At 37.1% G+C, this 23,665-nt stretch overlaps 2 protein-coding genes across 2 annotated transcripts; both read left to right on the top strand.

Moving 5' to 3' along the window:
- The first annotated feature begins 1,397 nt into the window (after positions 1–1,397).
- On the top strand, positions 1,398–3,059 carry LOC114539415. The gene has a single exon (XM_028560043.1). It carries the CDS (start codon positions 1,398–1,400, stop codon positions 3,057–3,059), a length of 1,662 nt encoding a protein of 553 aa, XP_028415844.1.
- Positions 3,060–5,042: 1,983 nt separating this feature from the next.
- Positions 5,043–18,039, top strand: LOC114539402 (L-tryptophan decarboxylase-like). Its single transcript, XM_028560027.1, has 5 exons — positions 5,043–5,150; positions 14,521–14,820; positions 16,129–16,355; positions 16,666–17,017; positions 17,325–18,039. Exons 2-5 carry the CDS (start codon positions 14,550–14,552, stop codon positions 17,837–17,839), a joined length of 1,365 nt encoding a protein of 454 aa, XP_028415828.1. The 5' UTR covers positions 5,043–5,150; positions 14,521–14,549; the 3' UTR covers positions 17,840–18,039.
- Positions 18,040–23,665: the final 5,626 nt, after the last annotated feature.

The following is a 23,665-nucleotide window of genomic DNA, read 5'->3' as shown; positions in this document are numbered from 1 at the left end:
TATCATTTATAAAACAGGGCAACTTGTTACTACCATTTGTCAAATTATAATTTATAAAACAAGGCAACTTGTTACTACCATTTGCAATAAGGTAATGTATTTGGTTTAATAGCTGCATGTCCACAAGCAAGAAATTGACAGGAGAAATATTGCATTATAATTTATAAAAAAGGGCAAACTTTTTACCAGAATTTGCCGAATTATAATTTATAAAATAGGGCAACTTGTTGCTAATGTATTTTCTTTAATAGCTGCATGTCTACAAGTAAGAAATTGACAAGTGAAATATTGCATTATAACTTATAAAACAGGTCAGCTTGTTACTACCATTTGCCAAATTTTAATTTACAAAACAGGACAACTTGTTACTACCATTTGCAATAAGGTAATGTATTTGATTTGATAGCTGCATGTCCACAACCAAGAAATTGACCGGTAAAATATTGCATTATAATTCATAAAACAGGGCAACTTGTTACTAATATTTGCCGAATAAGATGGTGTTTTATTTATTTTCTATTAGTGTAACTTTGTAGTTGTAGATTGAACGCTCACCGATCACCGCTTTTTCGTCTTTAAAGTACTCACATTCGCTTTAAAATTTGACAGACGTATTAACGCGACTTCGGTTGCCTCCGTTCTTCAAAAACAACGAAATTTTCCGGAAGTAGAAGAACTCTAGAAGAACCATCATAGGCAATAGTAAGAACGAACGTACCGTTCGTCATTTTTCGTATATCTGACGATTACCGAAGATGTGGCACCCACACACAAACACACACACACACACATCCGGACACTTTTTCGACTACATAGTGGTTAGCCGCGCATGCGCAGGCTACCCAAAAAAATTAAATTGTAGGTTATGTACATATTAAGTGATATAATTATGTCCATAATAATTATAAGTGATATGCGCCGTAATGGCTGCTTCATATTGAGCTCTTCAAATGTTAATACTTGTTCTTGTATATTGAGAGTTTTTTAATATCTTAAGTCTAATATTTATCGACAAACGTTATGGCAATGACATACAGTCGTTCTATGTTGCTATCTATGATGTACTGGTGGAAAAATTCACAAAATATCAAGCCTTTGCTGTCTACTGACTGGAACGCGTGTAAGAAGGCTGGTATTCTAAGATCAACTAAAGGGAAGGGTGGCGGTGTTAAGCTGCAAGAGACAGATATTAGAACAAATCAAATACCTGTGACCAATTGTAACCGGAGACAAAGCAATAGTTAACGAGGGCTAGAAAAATACAATCTTCTTCAGTCAACTATGGGAACCTATTAAATATTCAGACATGTCCGACAATAACAAGAAGCAAGATCAATAGCGTGACTGAGTTGCATGAGAGCTGGCACTTTGTCCCTTCAATTCTTTTATTAAATACTATGTCGTTGATGCCCAAGATTGACGAAATTGCTCATACTATTAACATTATTGAACCAGATATTGGTATTTTCACAGAAACCTGGCTAAGTGAATCTGTACCGGACGACCCAATTAATATAAATGGATACCAACTCTACAGACGAGATCGTGTAAATAGGCTCCACGGGGGCGTGTGTATATACGTCAAAACTTCTATTAAATGTAAAGTTCTTTCAGAGCTTTACAATGTCGATCACGAAGTTCTCTGGATGGACCTTACACCAAAGCGTCTTCCACGCGGTTTTTCAAATGTTATAGTTGGTGTGGTTTATCACCCCCCTGATGCCCATGATGCTACAATGAAAGAATATATCATTTCATCACTAGAAACAGTTGAATCAAAATATCCGAATTGCGCAATAATACTAGCAGGCGACTTCAATAAATCTCTCTTGCCCATACTTCGAACAACTGTTAAAACCTTTCAGCTCAAACCCATGATCAACTTTCCAACTAGGGGTGCAAATACTTTGGACCAGATTTTTACCAGCGTATCCGAGTACTATTCTACATCTAGCAGCTTACACCCTTTTGGTCAGTCAGATCATGTGACGGTACATATGACTGCTAAGATCCGAGATAAACAAACCAAACCGAAGCGCAAGATTATCCAAACAAGAGATAAACGACCTCGCAAAAAAGCAAGTGTTGGCCGATTTTTACTTCAAATACCTTGGTCTACTCTGCTCTCGTCTTATCAATCAAGTGAAGAGAAATTACAAATCCTGACAGAAATTGTCAATTATGGGTTAAACATAATTATGCCCGAAGGATTTGTTGGAATTCACGAAACTGATCGGCCCTGGTTGACAAATCGACTGAAGGATCTTATCGCGCGTAGACAAAAGGCCTTTAGTTCCAGAAACGAACCTCTATTCAGAATTCTGAGAAATAAAGTTAACCGTGAGCGGAAACGCTGTCGCAAAGTGTATTACGAAAACAAGGTAAAAGATCTGCGCGATTCTAAACCCTGTGACTGGTGGCGAGATGTTAAACAGCTCTGTGGAACTGCCAAGTCGACTAAGAAGGACATAAAATCGCGTTTATATCCTGACCTTATATGCGAAGAGGCGGTTCTGGCTGAGAATATTAACGAAACATTTATTAACGTGAAAGATTATGAACCTTTGACAGATAACGAACAAGTGTTAATCGAAAACGACGAGCCAATATTCGTCACCGAACTAACTGTAGCAAAAAAACTTCAAACGGTTAATATCTACCGTGCTGGTGGTCCTGACGATCTACCTAACTGGGTACTTAGAGAATTTGCTGATATTTTGGCAGAACCAGTTGCAGATATCCTTAACACCTCCTTCTCCGAATGTCGAGTTCCTCGAGTGTGGAAACTCGCTGATATTATACCGTTACCCAAAGCTCCTACCATCAACAACTACAATAAAGATCTAAGGCCGATCTCGCTAACATCAACCGTGTCCAAAATTGCCGAAGGTTTTGTAATCGAAAGATCTCTGAAGCCCGTAGTATTGTCTTCTCTTGATCCATGTCAGTATGGTTTTATACCAGGCTCTTCAACAACCTTTGCGCTAATTTCCATGTTTCATCACTGGCTTCGCTCTACACATGGTACCGGTACAACTATAAGAGCTGCACCTCTATAGGCTTTTGAAAAGCTTTTGACTTGGTGGATCACCATATACTGATTTCGAAGTTGTTTAGTCTTGGGGTTGAGCCAAACACTGTAAATTGGATTATCGATTTTCTAAGAGACAGGCAACAACGGGTTAAGCTAAATGGGAACTGTTACTCGAACTGGATTAATGTCCCTGCGGGAGTGGCCTAAGGTACACGACTTGGTCCGTGGTTGTTCTTGGTGATGATCAATGACCTCAAACTACCTGGAGATTCACTCCCTATGTGGAAATTTGCTGATGATACAACGGTTTCCGAATTTATTTCACCGTCAAACTCAAGTCACCTGCAAGAAGCCATTGACCACATTAACAACTGGTCTCAGAATAATCGTCTTCAGCTTAATCCACCAAAATGCAAAGAAATCCTGTCATGCTTTAAGAGATCACCGTCGTCGTATGACCCACTAGAACTAGACGGACTAAATTTTGAGAGAGTCTCTTCAGCCAATCTTCTTGGCATGACGATACGAGAAGACCTTAAATGGAATGACCACGTTGCAGCAATAACGATAAAGGCGTCTAAACGATTATACCTTCTGAAGCAGCTAAAAAGAGCGGGAATTCATTCCAAAGATCTTGTCCTATTTTATTGTACGGCAATTAGGTCAACTTTGGAATATTCATGCCAACTATTCCATCGTAGCCTTCCCAAATATCTATCGGAAGAAATTGAACATATCCAGAAACGTGCTATGCGAATGGTCTTCCCTGATTTGAAGTATAGAGAGGCATTGTCAGTGGCTGGTATACCAACATTGTATACCAACTTGTCCACTAAGTTGTTCAAGGATATTATAAAAAACAAAGATCATTAACTTGTAGAACTCTTGCCACCTATGTCAAAGCATGATAGATACTTAAGAAACACGAGACTTTTAATACTCCTGCTTGTAAAACAGATCGATATCGTAAATCGTTCATTATCAGCCATAGCGTGTAGTCGGTTGATGGATATTACATTTTAATCTATTATAATTATTTTATCTTAGAAGGTCAACAAATCTCACTTTTCCATTTGGCAATGCTGAACGCTGAACTGAACTGAATTATCATTCTCTGCATTTCATATTTTCATTATGACATTACGACTTCACTTGAAAAACACCTTTATTTTTTTGTAATTTAAATTTTTGTCGATATGTACTATAAGTTTAAGAGACACTATGATGTCAGATCAGCTGGTTTTGTAACGCCAACCATATGCTGCATGTTTTTAATTTGATAACATTGACATTTTAGCATTGTCGCAATAAATACGAGACATGCTGGATTTTTCAAATTCTTCAACCTGGCTTTGTGTAAATATTCCTCCTTCAAAGTTCTCGTAAAAGTAACGATCACCATCTCTCAATTTCTCAAACTGCTTTCCCACAAGATGACGAAATGTTTGACCAACAACTGAATCTTTCACCGGGGTCTCTGCTATTCCTGCTACCCACAATTCAACTAAATCGGGGTTATCGTCGTAAAGATCACTTAAAATACGTCTGTTCTCTGGATCTTTTATATCATTCTTGGTCTTGTTAAAATCATATGCGCTTCTGAGTCCACGTACAAAACCCTAAATGAATTATATCTTGGCAAGCCATGATCCCGAGAACGCTGTATGTTTAATGCTGCAAGATTTTCATATCAAAAGTATCAGACTATACACTTCACAGATTATCATGTTACAATTACAAAACACTTTTATTCGTTCATTAATAAACCAGAAAATGTTACGTAAATTTGTTGCAAAATTCCCTCCACTACCGCCTATACACAGTACGATTGTGTCATTTTTTTCTTAAATTAGCATTCGCGAGCTGGTGCGCGCAGTGCAATTTGTTTTGTCGATTTATGGCAGGCATCTCTCCCACTTTTTTCTCCTCGGCTTCCCTGACACAGCTAACCCAAGTCAAATATACATGCCTAATGTAAATAAATAAGAGATGCCTGCGGAGGAGGCTAGTTGCGATTATACTGCACGCACGGTTTTGCTGGCTGTTCCTTTTTGTTTGGTAAAGATAGTTAAAGCAATACGAAGTTCATTAATTGTGTTACTTGAAAGATCGCAAGGTAATAGCTATGCATATTCTGATATGATATTTATGGTAACATTTATTATTGTAGTGAGTATAATTGCTACAAATATGTGACCTTCCACGGTATTTCGTTGAAACGGCAAAACGAGAAAGAACGATCAGTCTTAACGTTTCAAGGAATCTAAAAAACGTTTTGACCAATTTAGTTAAAAATCTGAACGTTTTAAGTCGAGAATACGAACGGATAAATAATCGCTCAATCCGAAGCGTTTGAACGATTTAATTACCTTATCAACGGTTTTAACGAATTAGTCTGAAGGCTTAATACGCGTGATATGCCATGACGCAAAATAGATTACTAGCTCTATATACTACTCTATTTAGTATCAACTATATTATATATAGCTCTATTATATATTTTATATGCATATATACATTTGCGTTTTGCGGCAAGACTCGGGTTATAAGCGTTAGAAATGAAAGCCTTCAGCCTCCACAGGCAAAGTCAATGTATGAATGATTATATTCATAGACGTAAACTTGCACCCGTTTTATTAACATGACAGTAAACCAGGCCTTGCTGTAAACAAAGATTGACATAAATGGCCTGCCTTCAATGATAATATCATAGGCAATGTAATCGGCCATCGTCTCAGTTTGGTTGAGTTTCAGCTACAGGATACAAATTTTATGTTAAACTAAGCACAAGAGATTCCATTGTACACACATTTGCTTATACTCTTTGACGCGCAAACAATTAAATTAATCAGGCCAAGGATGAAATTGTTAACAGATGATAACCAGACATTAATACAAAATATCCCATCGCCATAGGCAAAGTTCGTTTACACGCGGACGCAGCGAACCAGCGTCGAAACGTGTTTTCATGCTGTCAAAACTAATTTGATGTAAATACTACAAGTTTGTTTCGATGTTTGTTTCATTTGGCAGGGATGCGTTCAAGTGTTTATTAAAGTTTCAAGTATTTCAGATATCCACACGCAATCACACCCCTATATTTATATACTCGTGAAAATCCACATTTAATTTCAATCCAAGTAATGTATTCCGCAGTAATATTTAAATAAGATATTTAATAAAATGTAAGCTCGGATATTTGAGGGGATATTCACCTAGTGCACACATTATTTTCGGATACAGCCGCGGTCAAGCTAAAGGGCATTATATACCTTAATAATATTTTCAAATTTGGTTTAAATTTAATTGTCTATGCGCTGCACTGCGGTTAAAATAAAATGATGCCTTGCAAACTTAGGTCGCGGACACCTAGTGCAAGAACAACGCTTATACCCTGGCTTATACTTAATTTGAAATCCGTTTATAATACATCTTGACAGGTTGCGATAAAGCAACCGTCCGTGCGAAGAAATGTTTCCATGAGATATATAATCGCTATATAACGGCTAGGGCTAGGAAATCTCACGGCATAAAATTTTAAACTGATCATTTTGTTGATTGCATGCACCATTGCCATATTTTCTTCGCAAAGCTAAAGCTGCAATGTCGCTATTTATGTCCCCATACTTTTCCATATATATAAGTTATATATTTTGTGAGCATACGACCACATATGCTGATATGCAAGGGGAAGTCATTGCTCAGGACAACTTAGGCTCAGATGAAAGATAATATCATTCTTACTTTACATACGAAGTTTTAAATCGCAAGGTTAAATAGAATTCGAGATAATTATAAAGCAATAAAAACGCAACTTTTGCGATATTTGCCGCAGAAATTAAATACATGCGAGCGAACCTGCGATCTAGCAGCGGATTTACCCCGCGACGTCACTGCGCGGTTTCGCGGGAGCGCTTCATATTCAAATATATACAAAGCTATAAAATACAGCAACATTTTGCAAGCGATTTCTATAAAAAATGCCATATTGTATGGTTCCGGTTGATTTCTCACTTGTTCAAATTAAGTCTCTGAAGTTTCATTCTCTATAATGCAATGGAGAATGAAGGGTGTCAAAGATCCATAAACAAAATAACTGGCCAAGACATTAAAATCAGATCTTTGACAACAGATCGGCACACACAGATTACAGCAGAGATGAGAAAAAAATACCCGCAAATAGTTCACCAATATGATGTTTGGCATCTTTCAAAATGGGTGATAAAAAAATTAACAAAAAAAGCAAAAAAGAAGGGAATGAGATCTTACTGAAATGAATTCAGTCAGTGTCCAATCATCTGTGGTGGTGTGCACAGACTTGTGCTGGTGATGCTGAAGTACTTCATGAGAAATGGGTGTCAATCTTGTACCAAGTTGTAAATAAGCACAGATAGAGAAATTGCAAGCACTTTCGTAAATGTGTACATGGGCGCTTATCTAGAAACAAGGAACGTAAAACCAAATGGTTGCAGGCTGGATCTGCCCCACACATAGCCCTGGAAGAGGTGGTATCAAACAAAAAAACTATTAAAGGATATTGCCAAACTTACTGAGTTTCACCATACAGGTAAGCTGGAAGTATACCACTCCTTGCTGCTGAAGTATGTTTCAAAACGCACCCACTTTTCATATCCAGGAATGGTAAAACACAGTTGGCGGTAATTGACCATAACTCCAATAGTTATACTGGAAGAAACCATGCAACTGTTAAACAAGGGAAAAACAAGGGTGAGAAGTAATATAAGATCACATTTCCTAAAGGTCGCAAGAATTGGGTCGCAAAACCAGTGTTGGAAAATAAGGCATTTAATTTCATTCAGCACTTGATGGATGATGTGATGTTATTTCAGCAAGACCTGACGGAAAAAACACCTATAGCATCATTCCAAAGAACATTGCACCAACTCCAAGGCCCGACAAAGATGATGTTATTGCAGCGCATAGATCACGTATGGGAAAAACTTGAGGCAGATAGCTACCATAAACAGTTTAGGTAGATACCTACCATAAGCTCTATTCACAGCCTGCTGGTTATGATTATGGCACAATCTGAATAAAAAGCCAGCTGAATAAAAACTCAACAACTTACCATATTATTCACCTGCATGTCTAAAACCTTCAAAAACCATATCATCTTCCAACCCTGGTGGTGGGAAATGTGCTCTAATGCAGCTTACTGCACAAGAAGAAAGAGGAACCCTTATTTCTTTACCTATTATCCCAAAACACCACCGAACAAGCTGCCTGTAGGCAACATGTCTATGTTTTTTGTGTTCTGGTCTCTCATAGGCACTTGTGCCATATTGTTGTTTCAGTGATTTCAGCAGTCTGTAGCACCCATCAATTGAGGCACACAGCCTGGAATCCTGAGTTATCAGTGATACAAGCTGGGTATATTTTCAAACTGCGCCACTTCTTCATATTTTCCAACGCACACTGAGACATCTTGGCAGCAAACACATTCCTCTTCTCTGTCCATAATCCGGCAGTTACTACAAAGACACCTGAAAGCCACAATAAATTTTTTGAGCGGTTTCATTATTTTATGGTAATTTGGGTGTATTTAAACGTTCTAAATATACGACAAACAGTATTATATTGGAACAAACAAAATGACGGTTCATGATTGTATTTATAGTATATATTAAAAACGCCAACATATTGTAAATTATCAACTCATAATTATAATTTACCACTACGATTCCTACGGTATTTTTAAATATAGAGTAAAATTACCAGTCTTTGTCAATATCCGCGAGTCTGTTTGTTACATTTCCAGATCCGATGTGATCATTCATCATCAATAGCCATGCTGTCTGACTCCGAATCTGTTTCTTCAACGGGCTCAAATGCGTACGGTTGAATTATTCCTTCATGGTCTTCAACTTAGTACTCGTCCCTGCTGTCTTCTGAACCAGAACTTAATGAGTTTTCGCTTGAAAATCTTTTTGAAATATCCATTTATTCTTTTGTAAAGCTTTTTCAATAGAAGCAACTTGGCGTAGACTCTTGGTTATGTTTTCAACCGCGCAGTGACGTCACGGAGTAAATCCGCTGCTAGATCGCAGGCTCGCTCGCGTGTATTTAATTTCTGCGGCAAATATTGCAAAAGTTGCGTTTTTATTGCTTTATATCTCGAATTCTATTTAACCTTGCGATTTAAAATTTCGTATATAAAGTAAGAATGATATTATCTTTCATCTGAGCCTAAGTTGTCCTGAGCAATGACTTCCCCTTTAATCATTTCGCAGTTGTTAGTGTAATAAGAGAACATAAGAATATCGGATTTATTGTGAGACAAGCGTGCGAGAGAGTAAAATTTGTGAGTTTGATAATCAGTGGAGATCCACTCCTCAGGTACTGTAAGTTGTGATTACGTTTGTATAATAGTTTAGCTGTAATCATAGGCGGCCCAAAATTGGCGGCGAAAACTTTTTCGGCAATTTGTCAATGTATAATATATAATTACATAAGGTAGGAAGCTCTTTTTTACGTTACGAAACTTACCACTTAGACTATAACAAAATACATCAATTAAATTAATATTTTTATAGTTTTTGATCAAAAATATTTCGTACGATGCGGGATGACAGTGGTCTCTGTATTCGTCATTGTTTTGAAATATTTTACATGATCCTATTGGTTGAGAAAACGACCTTTTTGAACGAACTTTTTTCAACCAATAGGATGATGTAAAATATTTCAAAACAATGACGAATACAGAGACCACTGTCATCCCGCATCGTACGAAATATTTCTAATCAAAAACTATAAAAATACTGCCGTATTTTGTCATGTTAAAAGTAGTTTTAAATCGTAATTCGCATGTAAGAAGCGAGGAAAATTATCAGAGATTAGTTTACTATATTTTTTTTATCAGTTTCGGTCAATTTAGTTGATGTATTTTGTCATTGTCTAAGTGGTAAGTTTCGTAACGTAAAAAAGAGCTTCCTACCTTATGTAATTATATATTATACATTACATTGACAAATTGCCGAAAAATTTTTCGGGCGCTAATTTTGGGCCGCCTATGCTGTAATCTAATCAGAATCCAATCAATTTAGAATTTATAATCTATTACGAACATGACGCCAATTTCTGGCGGTTACTGCGTCGCGCCAATCGTTGCATGCAATTGTGTCCCATTTCCTGTGAATATTTATTCCTTTAGAAAAATGTTTCTTTCTTAGGGTTTCTAGTAAATATAGCACTTCGTACAGAATATAGGGGTAAAACTGCATTTTTGGTGCTAGGCATATGTAGCTAACGATATACGTGAATAAGGCTGAGTTTGGAATCATGTACTCTGGGAATCAGTTTGTACTGAAATTCAATAGGATCGGTCTGGCCGTTTTTACCCTTGAAAGGAAGGTGTGCTTTGATTGAGAAATAGCATAGAATGGCATTTAAGGCTTTCAAAGCATACAAGGCTTTCATGGCATACAAGGCTTTCATGATTCATGTGATCGTTGTCTGTAAACCCGTTTTAGTGTAGGTTTACCATGATCAGTGTGTGCTAGTGTATGCAGAGTGAGCATATCAAACAAGACAAGACGAGTATCCAGCATTATGATTACCTGTACGTATTTTCTGGAACAACAAACGTCTAGATTTCCTGCGCTATCGGCCATGCACAGCGACTCGTGTACGTATTATTTTATATGACGTGTATCGTGCATGCAGTTTCCTGCTTTTGGTTCGCACGACCCGAGTTCGAATCCCGGCGACAACAAACTTTTTCAATTTTTATTTCTTTTGTAGGGGTTGTTAGGCTTAGATTACTATTTGAAGTGTGTTTAGCACGATATATTTCGATACGAAATCAAACGAGTTCAAAATACGAGTATCTTAGTTGGCCTGCGCGGCCAGGAAGACCGGGTCGAAAACGTAAAAAAACACACAAAAAAAAACACTGACGGCAATTTAAGACTGCGTTCGCGCAGTGCGCTACGCAGTAAAAATCTCCACTGGATTGTGTCTGATTTCGCCCAATTGGAAACACATTTGATTTACCGGTTCGTTGAAACGTTTGTCGGAATTTCGTTCAATCGCATTGGACTTGGCTCAACATTAGATTAAACATTTGCAATGTTACAACTTTATAGAAGGAGCGCAGAATGTGTTACACAGAAATAATCCTAGAATAGTAGGCTTGTAATGGGGTTATATAATTTTAGCCGAATCGAATGCTATTTTGTGCGCTTCATGATTTCGTCTGAACGTCATGCAGACATGAAAGATTATATTATTATTCAGTGCATGCATGCTACTACTTCATTAACGTCAAATTTCACGTCAAAAACTCAAAATGCTTTGTTTTAAAAATTTATCGTTTTTTAAATGCCGGTAATGCAATGATTACAATCGGTACTTTAATACTTCTATAGCTTCCAGAATGCCAAAGTTCACCACGCGCACAAACAAGGTCGCAAGCTATATATAATTATATTGAGCATTACGAGCCATATGCCTTGGGAGGGTGCTAATTAAATTGCATAATTGTCGGATGTCTCTAAATGTATGAAAACAGACAAAACCCGATGTTAAAATGAATTGAGGAATTTTGCGTGTGTTACATATTATCAGGCCTGATATTATATATTGTACACAATATAAGTTTTATAAAAAAGACTGTATCTGGCATGAATAAAACTAATGCATTTTTCAAATTTATTTAGACTTTCAATTCACAAAATTTTCTTCATATATATACATATATATAGACCTAATCATTGACCTAATCCACTTGATTTTGTGGCATGAGAACCTCCGTTGTGCTATAGTGTATTCATCTTAAGTGGATAAAAATTTAAACCTGAACTATATAATAAAATCATTAGGACATTTACATAAAAGAGGAGAGATACAAATTTCCAGGCCAAGCCGCCAAGGAATCCATTTTACAAACAGCCCGCGCGAGGCACTACAAACTACATATTTCAAAATAATATGGAAAATTTCAGCACATTAATTTTATAAGTTGTTAATTGAAATACGATTATAGTTAATACATGTTGACAGGTTGCAATAAAACCACTGTCCGTGCGAAGAAATGTTTCCATGAGACAGATTATCGTTATTAAAACGGCTAGGGCTATGAAATCTCAAAGCATAAAATTTCAAACTTATCATTTTGTTGATTGCATGCACCATCGCCATATTTTCTTCGTAAAGCTAAAGCTGCAATGTCGGCTCCATTTCGTATTCGTTCATTTCGCCGCGCTAGCTTCAGTCTTCATTATACTCGACACGGTCAGCAATTTGTTTGTATTGGTAAGGTTGATATAATCCGTCATGTGTAGGCGTACTGTCTCTTGAAGCAGCAGTATCGCATCGTCTTCAACTTCGAATATTGGCAATACATAATCCGGGATGAATTAAACATTCGAATCAAGTTGGCTGTCTAAGTTGTCGGAAAAACTTGACAACGTCATTTTAGCGAAAAACGAACAAGATTTCGCACCTTATTGCTGCAATATTTCTATATTTTAAAGCGTGTTTCTTGTTTACAAAATTAGCGTGTTCTCCAATGTACGTCACTTCCGGTGAAAAAGAGAAACTAGTTCCCACTCACAGCACCTCACAGTCAAACACAAAAAAAGCCAACTAGTACATGAGGCCCGAAAAGTACATGAAGATCAAATTTTCGTGTCATCAAATATATTGCAAATGTTCTTAAAATCGTCTAATCAATCTAGGTAGGTTATTTCCCTGAGGTTGATATTGGCACTTTATCATCAAATATGTATCCAGTAGCTGAAACTCAACCAAACTGAGACGGTGATAGATGACATTGCCATCTTTTCCAATCTTCGTTAACAGCCAGGCCTGGTTTACTGTCTTGTTAATAAAACGGATGTATGTTTACGTCTATTTTACGGCTTTAATCACTCATACATTGATTTTGTCTGTGGAGGCTGCAGGCTTTCTAACGCTTAACCCGAATCTTGTCGCAAAACGCAAACGTATATATGCATTTAAAGTATAAATAATGTGATTTAGGTAGTATAGCTAGAGCTAATAGATTATTTGGGTCAATCATATCACGCTCATCAAGCCTTCAGACTAATCCGTTTAAACCAGAAACGTAAATCGTTCGAACGCTTCTGATTGAACGTTTATTTATCCGTTCGTATTCTCAACTTTAAACGTTCAGATTAATTCTTAGCTGAATTCGTCAAAATGTTTTTTAGATTCGTTGAAACTTTATGACAGATCGTTCTCTAACCGTTCGTTATCCGTTCGTTTTCCCGTTTCAACGAAATATCGTTAATGAATGTTTTCCGATGGAAGGTCACATTATAATGATGCAAAGAATTTAAAAAAAATTTAAGCATTTTTATTAAATTGATATTGGCTACAATAATTTATTAGTTTACGTACATGTCCTTGCCGTTCATTTGTATTTTTACACTAAGATGTGGTAAAACCTTTTAAGCATTGTATTTCCATCTTGAAAAGCATTCATCGAATATCTGAAGTAGTATATTTCTTTCTTTCGTATTCAAATCGCCAAAAAAACCCACAAATTTGCATAAGAACTCACTAAATGGGAAACCCGCCCACAAATCGAAACAAATATCAGACTGCTTTAATATTCATCGAGGACCTATATGACATGAGCAACAGTGGGGAAACATTAGGTCTCGAGCGCTTAGTCCATCTAATAAAGGTCAGTTGTTTCAACTCGTCCTAAACTGACGCATGCGCGTAACTTACAAAAACGACTTTGACATACTGGCGGACAACTTAAATTTGGCTTTGCATTCCCGGACGTAATTAAAATCGCTCGGCGGGATTAGAACCCTGGATCAAGATCAAGTTTTTTATATGGATAGTTAGGGATTGAAGTATATATCAAATGTAAACTCAGCTTTTTGATACTATTATTATACTATTCAAGGTATATTATACTATTCAAGGTGTTTCACTAACGCAGTATTTGCTATCACATCCAAGACATCTTTTATTAACTTATTTTGTTAAATATTGCCCAGAATCTTCTAGGAACGCCCAATATTGCCTAGGAACGCCCAATATCGCCCAGAAACGCCCAGAAATATCCAGTAAGGCATAGAATCGCCTATTAGCGCCTTTTTTTCTAATTTGTTCAATATCCGCCCAATTTCAACAAATTTCGTAATTAATATCCCATTCAGCTCTAAACTAATATAGCAACTCAAATCCACCACCACTACACCTCTAATTAAACGCTCGGGTCATGACTGCTGAGACTGTTAGAGACGGGTTTTACCACAATCATTCACAAATCAGTCGCCAGCCTTTTGCAACTGCGTAAAATTTGAACTCAAAAGAACAAGAAAGACGGCTTCTTGATCACAAACACAAACACAAACACGAACACAAACACAAATTTCGTGCGTAAAGAAAAAAGAGAAATTGCTAGCTGACCGAAACAGAACTGAGCATGCGTAAACAGTATAAAGATCTGCACGTCGTTGATAATTGTCACTTTGTTGTCGTAGAAGCAGTGAAGCATGCAGTACGCATAAACATGAGTGGCGAACCTGAACGTATCGGTCAGCTCCTTTCAAATAGAAAGGTGTGCGACAAATTGCTTGCTGGGTTACTAAACGAACTTGAAACGAAGCACAAGGATCAGATAGACCTGATTTTGAAGGAGCACCCGCCCGCTTCAGATGAAAATGCAGCCTTGAAATGTCATCCGCACACTCACGGCCAACCCGACTATAATGAGACGATCAACAAATTTGCTCTTCATCCTCCTGTTGCTGCACTTCGAGATCAGATTATTAGTGACCCAGGTACGTAGGGACAGCGCAATGGCATTTTATAGCCGTGCGCACACAGGCAATTCATTTCTGTTGGCTTAGCACCAGGTTAATGGCTTCCGCCCCTCAAAGGAATCACACTGGCCCAATGACTTTGCTTTCATTTAAACCGAAATTGATGTTGCTATCTTGATTTTTGTTATTACCAAGTCTTTATTCTTCTCCCGACCGTAATGGCAGAGTCTTTTATGGCTCGTGGGAAATATTAGAACAACGCCTGCATGTACATACCACGTCAGAGAACTTGTTAAACATAGTATTATTAATTCGATTACAAGAAATTTCAATCAAGTTGTCAACGTGCAAGCGATAATTGTAGGGCTATTCGAGTATGTACAGTTAATTACAGCATAAATTAGTATAATCTGCACGCGCATTTCATGAATCATACCACAGTTAATAGAATATTAATTTATACGATTTCGGGAGACTAAATAAAAGTACAATAAAACTCATCCAAACGTATTAATCGCATTCGTCTTACAAAGCTCCACTGCCTCCACAACCTGGACTTGAAAAAGATGTTAATTATAAGATTGTTATTGGTTTATCTGCGCAAAATACAATAGACACGTGATCGAAAAAATTTTTTTTGCATAAATCTAACTCAGCATAGTTAATGGGTTGTATTGCAACTTCATGTTGCACATTGCAGTGTAAACGAAGGGCCTCACTGCCAAAATTCCAATCTTCAAAAGACGAGAAATCTTCTTCCACTGCATGACGATATCCACTGCATGCATATAAAGGAAAATATTATATCTCAACTGTAAATCATACAATCAGAAAGCTCGATTTATACCACGTGATCAGTAAATTAATCATGGAGTTCCATCGAATTTTTTCACATTATGCTATAAAAGTCGAATACCCCGCTGCAGCGGGGGTATTCGAGTTTGCGTGTACCACGCGTGGATGCCTCGCACAAGACTCGAGGTTGTCAACAATTTCAAAATGGAGGCAAAAGAAGCCATTTCATCCAGCTTTTGCGCTGCCTACACGTTGTTTCGATATAATATCAATTTATAGACCTTCCGCTCGGGGAATTCGACGAAATATTACCCCCTCGGGAAGATATATCCCTCGGGCAAAGCCCTCGGGATATATCTTCCCTTGGGGGTAATATATCGTCGAATTCCCCTCGCTCCAGGTCTATAAATGATAAATATCACATCTCCTGCTTTCGAATTTTATGGTGGTAAACGTTACCGGCATTCTCACAATAATGAATTATTTCATTCCACATGTATCATCATACTTGCATTATCTAAAACATTTTAGAAATAAACATGTTTTTTCATCAAATGTTCTGGCAACAACGAACGCTGCCAGATATTTCGGAGGGAAAGAAAATCTGGTGTTGGCAAATCATGATTCTTCTTATCAACATGATCATGAGAAAGGCACCCGAGTATAACAAAACTGATTTTGTTGGTTGTCCAATCAGCGTGATCTTGAACTGGCCGATGGCAACTACGGCTGGTTTTGCCGCGTTCCTGAACGAAAAGGTAAACAACGCCAAATTTTAAAGTTTGAGCTTGATGCAACATCTCTATCTTGTTAACAAGCACCTAATTTAGTCTAAGGCTGACGACACCTGCCCAGCCTGGCTTTTCCTGCACCTTCCAGACATAGTCTGGTAAAATGCGTCTTTGCATTTATTTAGTTTATAACAAATAATTAAGATTTATTATTGAATGTGTTTGAACATCGCCTAAAACAATGCCGAAAACAGAATTAATATTCATGACGCAAAACCCAGGTTTGATATTTGGTGCATAAGTTATATTAAATAAATTACATTACCTTTCTTATCAGGTGAACAAATTATTCAAGAACATCTTAAATTACTGGGGCGAGTATTTGTCCAGCTATGAGTCTACGTATGTCTTGAATGAAGACAAAGAATCAGGTTGGTTTGGTGAAGATGCGATGGAAGCAATGCCAAATTTTGTTCAAGAATTTGAATGTGATCCTACTAAACCACACTATGGCTACACATCGTGGGATGATTTCTTCGTTAGGAAGTATCGGCCTGGAATACGGCCAGTCGAATCTCCTGATGATGACAATGTCGTAGCGAATGCCTGTGAGTCTGCACCCTTCAAACTGGCACATGACATCAAACAACGAGACTGGTTTTGGGTCAAGAAACAGTATTATTCACTGGGTAAGCATATCAGAGTATCGTCGTTGGGCAACTTTTGTTGTTTCCTTCAGAAAGAAAAGCTCGAAACAAAGGAATACTTATGTTCTTGCTCATAATCAACGCACGACTGCAGATCTTTGGTTCTTTTTTTGTGCGATATTATAATTTGGTGTGGCAGCCGGCAGTGCTTAATTGCGTAAATTACATATAATTTATGAGAATCAGGCTTGCCAATGATCAAACCTACCTTAAAAGTGTAAAATTTCTTTTACTTCATGTTTGTAATGGAGAGCTATAGGATATTATTTATCTATTAATATTCACATAGATCATTTGCTCAACAATAATGCGATGGCAAAGAAGTTTTATGGTGGAACCCTCTACCAAGCCTTCCTCAGTGCAATCAGCTACCATCGATGGCACAGTCCCGTCTCTGGTCAAATTGTGAAAACAGAGTTGGTCGATGGTTCTTACTACAGCCAACCTTACAACTTTCGAGACAATGATTCTCAGGGTTACATCTGCCAAGTTGCTGCAAGAGGTATCATCTATATCCTGGCCGACAATCCTGATATTGGTCTGATGGTTTTTGTCTCTGTTGGGATGTCCGAGGTCTCCACTAATGAGATTACCGTGAAAGAAGGTGACTACATTAAAAAGGGAGATGAAATTGGAATGTTTCATTTTGGTGGCTCAACTCATTGCCTCATTTTCCAGCCATGGGTGAAAGTTTCGTTTGATTTACGTGGCCAAACACCTGGCACACATAAAGAGCTGTTTAATATCCCAGTACGATCAAGAATTGCCGTCATTTCTAAACCGAACGGTAAAGGAGGCAAATGACATTCATACTTGACTTTTTCTCTTTCACTATTAATTTGCTGCTCGGTAATTTGTTGTAGCTATACTAAAGGGGTGTTGTATGCTATTTGTTTAGCATTTGTCTAACGTTATCATTATACACGATCATTAGAAATTGGCTTAATTTTGTATTTTCTGCATGATTTCAATATGGCATTGTTGTAAAATCTGGCATTTGTTATAAGCGCATTAAAGGTTTTGGAATGAATGTTGATTGCTTGATTTTTTTTCAGTCTAGTTCACCCACCGATGCGTATACGTAAGGCAAGTTGATTTAATATATCATTCTCTCATTATATACGAACTGCCAATTGCGGTCGTATAATCACAACTGCCTGAGCAATAGACACATTAGCTTTATTTTCAATTCTCGTTTTCTCTTTCGACCAAGAATAATAAAAAATGTACTTAGTAATGCAATTATAAAAAATTCCTATACGTGGGAAACATTATACCTAATCTCGGGAAAAACAGAATTATTAGGCAGGTGCAAGTGTGATGGTTTTCTTATATAACATTTTTTTGTTTAAGACAAAACAATTTTCACAAGTCTAATTATTTTCTGATACTTATGCTTGGGCCCTTTTGTATGAAACCACTGGGCATGGGGCCCGTTCTTCTACTATATACTTCGATACGAAACAGTAGCTACATTCATGCAAGGATTGACGTATTGCTATTGTAACCAACGTTTATATAGGTTCGAGGAAAAAGTGTTTGCGAAACTAATGACGGTTTTCAGCTAATCATTTAATCAGTCGTTGCCTCCTTAATTGAAACGTTATAGGTGAATTTTCAATTTAAAAACATCTGTAACATAACTTAGAAACTTGGAGCATAGCTATTGCAGGTTTGACTTCTCAAGTAAGAATTTGTCGGAATTAGCGAACAATTTACATATACATGATGAGATAGCCTTATTAATTTCAACAATCAAGCAGCCCCCTAATTATCGTTCTAGTTACGGTATCGAAAAGAACCCAGTATTTAGGAGGTTTAAAAAGCCCTGATCATAGCATGGTGAAAAAATCCGGAAAAATATTTCACTACATAATTTTAAAATTTTACAGGATAGGATCGCAAAATGAACCATCGTTAATTGATATAATATGCTTACTCATAAATATGTATAAATTGCTACGTACGCAAGAGTAAAAGCATATTCGTGCAAAGTTCATGAAAAAAAAACGAAGAAAACAAATATCAGAAGTCTGCTTTTTTCTCACTATGTAGAAAACGAAATTGGAAAAATTATCAGTCTGTCATCAGATTCAAAGATTTTCTGCCATTCCGCGGATTCCGCTCATCAGAAAGCTGAAGAAAAGAGGTATCCCAAATACGCCAACTAGTAATTCGATGGCAAATCTTATTGTTCATTTGAGAGGACCTCAAAATCGTCATTATAGCTACGGCGTTGAGCATCACCGTCGGTATTATTAACACGAGATTAAAACAACTGGGGAGGTATGACTAGCAAGTAAATGGTCAGATGGAATGTTTCTTGTAACAAAATAGGTGGTTCCAAAAATGTTGCGCGTGACTACATAAGTTTCTTGCCTCAATGATAGAGTCATTGCTTTGCTGGACTTTAATTTGACTGTTTTTCCCTCTCTCGACACCAATATACGAATTGAAGCTTGCATGATTTAAAGCAAATTAATCTACTGGCAAATGAAACTATAGCTATATACATTACTTTTCAACTCAAATTAAACTTTCAGCAGAGCTTGTTGCGAAATATTAAACACACATTAACTTTAATGATTGCGCTACGCAAATTCAATATCACAAGAAATGAAAAAGATGACAGGATTTAATTTGCCCAAATGAAATGTAAATGTTTGATTGAATCGCAGCATCTTAATCAAAATCAACATCAATTATTTTTTGTTGTTGGAGCATTAGCGCTTGATAAAAGCAGTAAGGCTAGATGACAAATAATCGAAGAATGATTCGACTGGTAATATTAGACTGATTGCATTTATCTTTTAAGCTTTTGTAAGGATTACTATAGCTTGGAAGCTAATAAATAATAATAATTGGGCAGCTCGTAAAAGCGGGCTATATATATTTTTCATGAACCGAGGGATGCATGAGCCAAAGAAAAAACCCGCATACATAATTCAATTTGCATGCACAAATGAGAAATATGAAAAAAATACGTTGGACTCAGAAGTCAGGGCCGTGCTAGAATCTTAAGTGAGAGGCAAATATTCATGTAATATTCTTCTTTTGTCTGATTGATATCTTTTAATAACAATGGTCCACTAGCGGAATAGAATAATTTATTATCAAGGTGGTAAGAAGGAAATAAATCAAGTCACACAGCTAAAGAGCATATACTCAAATTAGTATAACGGTCATGTTTGCATGGTCATATGTTATGTAGTACTGCAAATATATAGCCATTTGAAGTAGGCAACTTTTGTATACATTTGCATAACGGGCGAAAGTGAATAATTTAGTTTCACTCTTCCCACCATAATTCAAAAGAATACAACAATTACTAGTTTCGCATTGCTATATCTTCGGCACTTTAGAATAATATTTCGCAGCCAAACTTAAAAATGCAGCTTTCGCGTTTCTAAATATTTTTTAAAAACAGTATTCTTTGGACTCTTAGTAAAAATTGGACTAGAATACTAAAACACTACTGCTTTTTGGCATTTTGCTGTTTGTTAAACATGCTGACCAGCGTTTTTAATTTTCGTTGCTGATCAGCGTTTTGCGTTTTCATTCAAATTTAACTTAACATGTTCAATGAATATTTTTAACAGTTCAGTTTGCAATGTGCAATTAATTCTAAGAGATGAAGGGGGGGGGGGGAGAAGTTTTTGGCGAAAAATAGTCCTCATCTTAATATTAACGAACGAAAATTTTTATAAGGTGCGAAAAGTCCTGGATCTGCTCCTGATTTTGAATGAGTTCATATTACTGTGATCCCCGACCAGGCGCAAAGCTTGAGCGAGGGTTCTAATTCCGCTCGGAGTTTGCAAATTACACCCAGGTATTCTGACAGAAAATACTAGAATTTGTACGTAGAAATTCTATGTCATGGTCGGTGGACGGTCGACGGTGGACGTTTGACCGTTTTGCGCATGCGCGAGTAAAGACTGGTAATAAAAAAATGTTTTAATTGGTTAACACAGAAAGTTTGTATTTCAATGAGAAAACTCTTTTGCGAAAGCGTATCATACATTTTGTGTAAAATAAAATGTGAAGAAACAGCAGCTGGTGCTTTTTCGTCTTTAGAGCGGTTGGTATTCTATAATCTCTTCGGGGGGTGATGGATTTGGAAAAAATGACGCAGTATTTTTATTCAAGACTACATTCACACTAACGCCTTCAGGTAATATTGCTACCCGAAACTGAACGAATATTTTAAGAAATATTTGGTATACGGTATGGTTATAGTTCAAAAAACGTATATCAGAACATCGGGATCAATATTTAATTATACGTCGTATGTGTGAAAATTTTTTTACACACACCAATTTTATTTTCTAAACTTAATTTAAATGGGAAATATAGTTACGTCATAAGGGATAGGTAAGATTGACGCGAAAATTGAAATTATGTAGGTATATAGACCTATAACCTATAAATGGAGTATAATTATCTTTTTTACCACTTCTATCTTAAAGTGTATGTAAAATGAATGTTAATTAGGAAAAACTCGTTCCAGTATATGACATCCGCTCTCTAAAATATCATTGATCAACCAACTTCAATTGCAACAAGTCCACTAGTGATTCAACAGAAAACTTTCCAGGTATTTATGCGTTTGATTTCTCCTTAAATAATTGCCAACATAATCATTTATTGCATGGATTTTCACTATGGTATAAACAGTGATATTTGCTTGACGAAATTCGCTTTTATAAATTATATTCGCTAAAGAGTATGCATAAATCTCAATGGCATTAACACCAAAATCATATAAGCCCTTTGAATCCAAAACAAGTGTTATCGTATCATAGCATACCATTTTCATAAGCCTAATAAAACGCCTTAAAAAGAACATAGGAATCCAAATTTGGCTAGGCTTGCATTTCGATATACTCTAATGGTGGCGATTGAACCCTTGATGAATTTATGAATAATTCTACGAAATATTATAGAAACCTTATTTTATGTCGTTGAGGCGAGCGATCAGATTGTTGAGACGATCGTTCCGGTGGGAGGGCAGTCGTTCGGATCTTTGAAATAGAGGTTCAAGTCGCTGAGATGCAGACTGATTGTAATGATGATGTTGACTGATAATGTTTTGTTGTTGTTGTGGCCTATGATGCGGAACAGAACTCCGAGCAAGTCAAGTATGGTCAGGATCAAGAGGGTCCAAACTGTCAGCTCTATCGCCGGAACGACAGCTATTGCGGTTTTGATGTTGTAGGTGCTTGTCGGTGATAGGCTTGGGGGGATTGCTACAATTATCCGTAAGGTCGATTTGATGTTTAAAATTTGCTTCATCTTCGCAGCTGCCAGACTGTGACGGTCGAATTTGACACTGTTGATCAAGGTCGACTGGTTTATTTACTAGAGTCGGTTGGTTGCCTTTTAATAGCCGACAACTGTCAAAAGGCTGGCTTTCTCGTTTTACATGTCTGATAGCTTAGCGGTTAATTTCACTAGAGTGCTTTTAACTCCGTCTAGATCTTCAGTCAGAGCTTGATTTTGGTTTTTCAAAAGAGTATTTTCTTCAGTTAGGCGTTTATTTCAGTTCTAAAATTTTCCTAGTTTCATAATCAATCATGAGTTCATTTAGTACAATAGATGATTCGGATCTATGCTTTTCAAATCGATTGGTTAATACGTCCAGACGCTTTACAACATCAAGAAGGAGACCAGACTCCGAATGGTCGCCTGAGCACTGGGGTATGTCCGCTAGGTTACCGGATTCAGCAACAGTATCTACCCCAGAATCAAGTAGCTCAGTATCTAACACTTTCAAGTCATACGGACCAAGCGGGAGATAACTAATCATGAACTCATTAATATTCTCTAGCGAAGGCATGTGCGTAGGAGTAGAGTTGACTTCGCCAAAACTAATACTCTCGTCACTGTTTGTTGTAATTGCCGCTATTTTTTTCCAAGATTACTTTGTAATCTTCAACTGTAGAGCCACTCAACGTTAAGCTTTCGTTTTCGTACCATCGGAATGATATCTCATCGGTCTTTAGCTGTTTACAGCCACCGCCAGGAAGTGTTATCCAATTCCCCTTAATATTCAGCACCTCTGCCACAAAGCGTTGTAGCAGGGCGAAACCACCACGCCATTTGAATTTACCACTGTTGAGCATAACAAGCGGATTAGTTTTCGTAATTGATGTATTAGGATTAAAGTTTGTCATAGTTTTGTTAAAGATTGTTATAATACTTATTTTTAGATCTAGAAATCACAATATATTAATAGATAAGCGGAGCCTAAGAATATACGTCTGAACTCATCAATGTCCGTAGTCCGTGGTCCGTGGTCCGTGGTCCGTGGTCCGTAATCCGTAGTCCGGGGTCCGTGTTTTCCACCAAGCCTTATTTCTGTAACACATTTTGCGATTCTAAAGTTGTAACATTGGAAATGTTTAATCTAATGTTGAGCCAAATCCAATGCGATTGAACGAAATTCCGGCAAACGTTTCAAGGAACGGTATATCAAACGGATGAACGCTTTTGGAACAATTTTCGAACGTTTTTTGCTAAGCGTTCGAACGGGCAATTTCGAACGATGAACGATCTCGAAAATCGTCTCAGCGAACGCTTGAAGCGTTTGAACGGCAAACGAACGGATAACGAACGATATTTTTCAACGAA

The sequence above is a fragment of the Dendronephthya gigantea genome, unplaced genomic scaffold (assembly GCF_004324835.1).
Source record: "Dendronephthya gigantea isolate DGI-Jeju-01 unplaced genomic scaffold, DenGig_1.0 000202F, whole genome shotgun sequence".
NCBI lineage: Eukaryota > Metazoa > Cnidaria > Anthozoa > Malacalcyonacea > Nephtheidae > Dendronephthya > Dendronephthya gigantea.
Note: the sequence above shows the minus strand (reverse complement) of the source record. Positions and strands in the feature narration are given on the sequence as shown.